The following is a 4,968-nucleotide window of genomic DNA, read 5'->3' as shown; positions in this document are numbered from 1 at the left end:
GTCCAGTTGAATGTGTTAATCTGTACATCAGTTGCCGAGGAGGGTCTCGACGTGCAGTCGTGCAATTGCGTCGTGAGGTTTGATATTTGTCGGACCCTTAGGAGCTTTATTCAGTCGCGTGGCCGGGCACGGAAACGAGACGCAACCTATATGTTTCTTCTTGAAAGGTTTGATGTTCTTTTTTTAATATGCAAAGTTCTCACCGTACATTATCAGGGGTAACCTGGAGCAGGAGAGCCTGCTGATGGAACTGGTAAACAGTGAGGAGCTTATGAGGGCCGAAGCATTATCCCGAATGAGCAAAACTATTGAAATAACGCCATTGATCGACGCGGACTTGGACTTCTTTTACACGACCTCTGGAGCATGCATTAGCACCGATGGTGCAGTATCTTTTATCTACAGATACTGCAGCCAACTCCCAGGGGACAGGTCTGAGAGTATTGATATCTAAACGTTATGGATTGACAAACTTTTATTGCAGATACTACAATCCCAAACCAGAAATCGAAGTCACTAAATGTGAATCTGATAACGAGGAGTTGTTCTCGTGTACAATAACGTTTCCTCCGAATGCCCCTCTTCATGTACTCACAGGGCCTCCAAAGCGAAACAAGCAGCTTGCGAAGAAGGTAGCATGTCTTGAGGCATGCCGGCAGCTGGACGCTTTGGGGGCACTAGGCGAACGCCATCCACCTGAGGTCCGCGAAGAAAAGATGGCTTCGGAGGGTCCGGGACTAGGTACTCTGGTTCTTATGTGTTTCTTTACTTTACTTACCTGGTTCTTGTGAAGGCAGGCTCTACGAAGCTCAAGGAGCTATTTCCGTCTATCAAGTCCACTACTTACCAGAGACAATGGATAACGACCTCGACGGATATAATTTTGCATATCTATGCTCTCATATTCCATCCGGAGGAGAATGGCTCAACGTATACAAATTTTGGTCTTTTATTTGATGCCGCCCTTGATGACGACGTCGGGAATATTGAAGTTAATCTCTATCTCACCAAGAACAGAGCTGTGAAAGCGAAACTTTCCTCTGCTGGGCAACGTCGGGTAGACTCTGTCCAGGTATGGGATCGTGCCTTGCTTTGTTTGTTTACTATTGATGTTATATTGTTGCTGTCACCAGCTTGCTGCAGCGAAAGCTTATCAAGAGATCATGTTCAACGGAGCGTTCAGCAGGTTGGTGTTTCGGGAGGATAAGAACGACAGGACACTGGCAACGTGCTTGCTTTCCTCCACTGAGAAAGCGAATGAATTGTGGTCGGAGACGTACTTGTTGCTACCTATTCTTGATGGGAGCTGTGATATCGACTGGAACATCGTAACACGCTGTGCAGACGCTGCCAAGTTGCTACCAAGTCTGTGCTCCGAGCTGAACAAGACCGAGGTCTGTATGGAGAGACCCGATGCCGGTCTTATTTACACAGCTAGTGGCCCTGTGAGTCCCGGCGCGCTACAAGACGCTGTCGTGCTTACAGTACACACAGGAAAGCTCTTCTCCATTGTCGAAGTTTTGGAGGATTTAGGAGCTCAGTCGACGTTTAAAGAAAACGAAGAGTCCGAGCCGTGCACTTACGAGGAGTTCTATCTTAGAAAGTACGTACTTCAATGTATCCTGGCTTGCTTACATTCTATTTCTCAGGCATGGGCGATTGTTGCGATATCAAACGCAACCTTTTCTACGAGCCAAACCAACGCATGCCGTTCACAACCATCTGCACGAGCCAGATCGAAACAACAAACAAAGTACTAGATTTCGGTCGTTTTGGAAAGCTAACCTGAATGGAACACCCTGTCTCTTTTATAGAACCAGCTGCCATCGTAAAAAACTTTGTGGAGATTCCACCAGAGCTTTGTCTCGTTCTTGGCGCAAGGAGTTCAATGATTCGATCTTTATATCTGGTGCCTTCGTTTATGTATCGCTTTACCGCGTACATCATCTCCTCCGAACTTCGGACAAAGTTCACAAAGCATTTTCCATGTGCTCACGCTTCCAAGGTATGTATGTTTTTCGTTCTTTGCCACATGTACAACGCTTTTTCCCAGATCCTCGAGGCACGCACAAGCTTGCGTTGTCAAGACGGTTTCTCATACGAAGGTCTCGAGCTGCTCGGAGACTCGGTTCTCAAGTACGCTGTAACCAGGAAATTATATCTTCTTCATTCGACCATGCACGAAGGTGAACTGTCCGATCGAAGGTCTCATGCCATATGCAATTCAACACTTCGCAAGCTCGCCGTAGCACAAGATTTACCGGTAAGCATATATGCGTCTGATATAAGACTCTTATCACTGTTCCCAGATGTATGTTCGGGACGAGCCTTTCTACCCGTCCTACTGGGTCGGAGCGGGTATGTACCGCCAGAGAAGCAGAAAATGCTGCTGTCGACTGGACAACCTTGTGACAAAAGAATCAAGCAAGCCAAGACCGACAGATGCTACGTACTACGTCGGGAAAACTTGCGGACAAGGCCATCGATGGATGTGCTCCAAAACCACGTCGGATGCTTTAGAAGCTTTGATCGGGGCGTATACTGTTGGAGGGGGCTTCGATGGTGCTTTGGAGTTCATGAAAGCACTGCAAGTAGATGTGGATTTCGACAGTGGTTTAATCGCAGCGAGCCAGCATCGCCCTGTTCCTTTGGATGCAGTTCAGTTTCATATGCCTGCCTTGCTTTCGTTAGAGAAAGAACTCTGTTACACGTTCCAGAACAAGGCGCTTCTGCTGGAGGCGATCACGCATGCTTCTACACCGGATACGGTTTTCTGCTACCAGGTAAGACGGCTGGTTTGTTTACTAATGTCAGATTTATCTCCGTTTTTATTTTCAGAGGTTGGAGTTCATCGGGGATGCTGTCCTTGATTTTCTTGTGACTCGACACCTATTTACGTCACACCCCGGTTTAAGCCCGGGATTGCTCTCGGACCTCCGCTCAGCATCTGTCAATAACGACTGTTTAGCTCGCGTTGCAGTGAAGCATCGACTGCACTCGTACCTTCGACACGGCTCCGCAGAACTACGAGCAAAGATAAATTCATTTCTGGATGTTTTAGACAGAGATCCGGAATGCAGTGTTATGTTTGGGTTCAAAGCTCTTTCGGGGCCAAAGGTAAAGTATCTTTAGTTGTTTTACGGTATGTTTTGTGACGCTCTCGACTGTGCAGGCCCTGGCAGATATTGTGGAAAGTGTAGCGGGGGCAATACTTGTGGATTCCGGCTTTGATTTCGAGAAGCTGTGGGTTGTATTGAAGCGGCTTTTGTCACCGTTTGTGACACCGGCGACGCTCTCATTCCATCCGGTTAGAGAGTTTCACGAATTGTGCAGTTATAAGAGCTGGGAATTCGAATGGGTCCAATCAAGCTCTGGTGCCACAGCAGAGATACTTTTAAAAGCTGGTGAGCAAAGGTTCACCGAAGTTTCAAGCATTAAGAACAAGAAAGATGCACGGAAAGACGTAGCAGAAAAACTGCTGACGATGCTTAAGGTAAATCCTCTGTTTCAGTTCCTTGTGGATCTGACTCGCTGAAAGCGCAGGACCTTGGCCATCGGCATCCTCGTTGGGACTCTTTAACTCAAGAAGAAGATGGTGTTCCTTCACACGAAAATGCATTGGAATTGAAGGGGATGCAAGGTTGCTATAGCTTGAGACTTCCGTGAAAAAATCCATCCACATGATTTACTTCATTCTCAAATCTTTTCATTCTCAAATCTTTGTTTTCCTCTATCCAGATGAACAAATGCGACCTAGAAGTGGAGCAAACGAGGAGCAGACTATATGCAACATGGAAATTACCAATTTCTCTGGACAAGGTATCATATTGTTGATGTTCTCATTCTTTTATTTGGTTCTTCATTATCCAGAGGTTTCAGAACAGCTGCCACTTCAAATTGATGTAACTGAGGAGCAGATGACATGCAACTTGACAATTACTGATTGCTCCGGACAGGGTAACGTAGTATCTAATTGCATTCTCACTCTTTTTAGTTTATTCTTTACTATCTAGATGCTTCAGAAAAGATTGATATAACTGAGGAGAAGAATACACGGAACGTGGAAACTACTGATTACTCTGGACAAGGTTGCCATCACTTTTTCTTTCTGCGGTTTAACAGGTGAACTGCCTTACAGTTGAACACAATCAAGCTCATACTTCGTCCAAAAGTTTTGTACCAATTCGCAACCTGGACGTTGATTTAGAGTCACTGACTGCGGTAACAACAGGTAAAAGCTCCCCATGCCACTCTACTGTCTTAAACGCCTGTGTGCAAACAGAGATGACGAACTGTGCGATAGCTCTCCTGCAAGACTTTTGCAGCCAGAGAAAGCTGGGATCACCGAAATTCGAGGCAAAGGAAAGGCGTGGAGTGGCTCAAGGACGATGGTGAGCTCGGGAAAATGTCGTGTTTGTCCGACTGACATGGTTGCTACTGCGCTGTCTGCCAGGTTCTCATTCACTGTGTCAGTGGAAATCCCTGGCGAAGGTTTCTTGGAACAAGTGAGCTGCTTCATGGCCAACAAAGAGAGAGCAATGCGCGATGCTGCCAAGAAGATGCTACAGCGGCTAAGCAGCTTTGCGTCAAGCAGCTGAGAAACGTTTGCAAACTCAGGCAAAAGTGTTCGCTTTTCTCCAGCACACTCCTCTCAAGCCGCAGTTTCTTCATGCTTGTGCTGTCCAAACCTTGGCACAGAGGGAACTATGTGTGTCTAACTAAGAAGCTTATTAAATCCTCAAATCTCTTCTTGGAACTCCTATTGACTTGGTGTTTCCACATTCCTGGAGGAGTTTGCTGTGCAACTAGAGAATATACATTGGTAATATGGGTCAATTCAAACTTGACTCGGTATAAGAGGGTAGTAAAATATTATATATCCTAAGATTTTGTTATGTAGGGAGTGATTAGATAAAGAGATCTATAGTCTTTTCCAGAATTAGATGTCTAAAATTATTGGGAAGTAGT

The 4,968-nt window shown here is 45.9% G+C and overlaps 1 protein-coding gene across 1 annotated transcript in view; it reads left to right on the top strand.

Annotated features, from left to right (window-relative positions):
* LOC9660254 (endoribonuclease Dicer homolog 3a) overlaps nucleotides 1-4,760 on the top strand; it is a 6,721-nt gene extending 1,961 nt beyond the window's left edge. Inside the window, exons 12-29 of the mRNA XM_024674438.1 lie at nucleotides 7-167; nucleotides 217-432; nucleotides 485-741; nucleotides 798-1,072; nucleotides 1,134-1,603; nucleotides 1,650-1,753; nucleotides 1,815-2,005; nucleotides 2,054-2,263; nucleotides 2,310-2,783; nucleotides 2,839-3,117; nucleotides 3,173-3,493; nucleotides 3,544-3,640; nucleotides 3,739-3,819; nucleotides 3,871-3,957; nucleotides 4,014-4,088; nucleotides 4,139-4,231; nucleotides 4,283-4,391; nucleotides 4,454-4,760. Of these exons, the coding sequence (XP_024530206.1) occupies nucleotides 7-167; nucleotides 217-432; nucleotides 485-741; nucleotides 798-1,072; nucleotides 1,134-1,603; nucleotides 1,650-1,753; nucleotides 1,815-2,005; nucleotides 2,054-2,263; nucleotides 2,310-2,783; nucleotides 2,839-3,117; nucleotides 3,173-3,493; nucleotides 3,544-3,640; nucleotides 3,739-3,819; nucleotides 3,871-3,957; nucleotides 4,014-4,088; nucleotides 4,139-4,231; nucleotides 4,283-4,391; nucleotides 4,454-4,598 (3,645 nt within the window). The 3' untranslated portion in view covers nucleotides 4,599-4,760. The remainder of the gene's footprint in view (nucleotides 1-6; nucleotides 168-216; nucleotides 433-484; nucleotides 742-797; nucleotides 1,073-1,133; nucleotides 1,604-1,649; nucleotides 1,754-1,814; nucleotides 2,006-2,053; nucleotides 2,264-2,309; nucleotides 2,784-2,838; nucleotides 3,118-3,172; nucleotides 3,494-3,543; nucleotides 3,641-3,738; nucleotides 3,820-3,870; nucleotides 3,958-4,013; nucleotides 4,089-4,138; nucleotides 4,232-4,282; nucleotides 4,392-4,453) is intronic.
* The last annotated feature ends 208 nt before the right edge of the window (nucleotides 4,761-4,968 follow it).

The sequence above is a fragment of the Selaginella moellendorffii genome, unplaced genomic scaffold, assembly GCF_000143415.4.
Source record: "Selaginella moellendorffii unplaced genomic scaffold, v1.0 SELMOscaffold_12, whole genome shotgun sequence".
NCBI lineage: Eukaryota > Viridiplantae > Streptophyta > Lycopodiopsida > Selaginellales > Selaginellaceae > Selaginella > Selaginella moellendorffii.
Note: the sequence above shows the minus strand (reverse complement) of the source record. Positions and strands in the feature narration are given on the sequence as shown.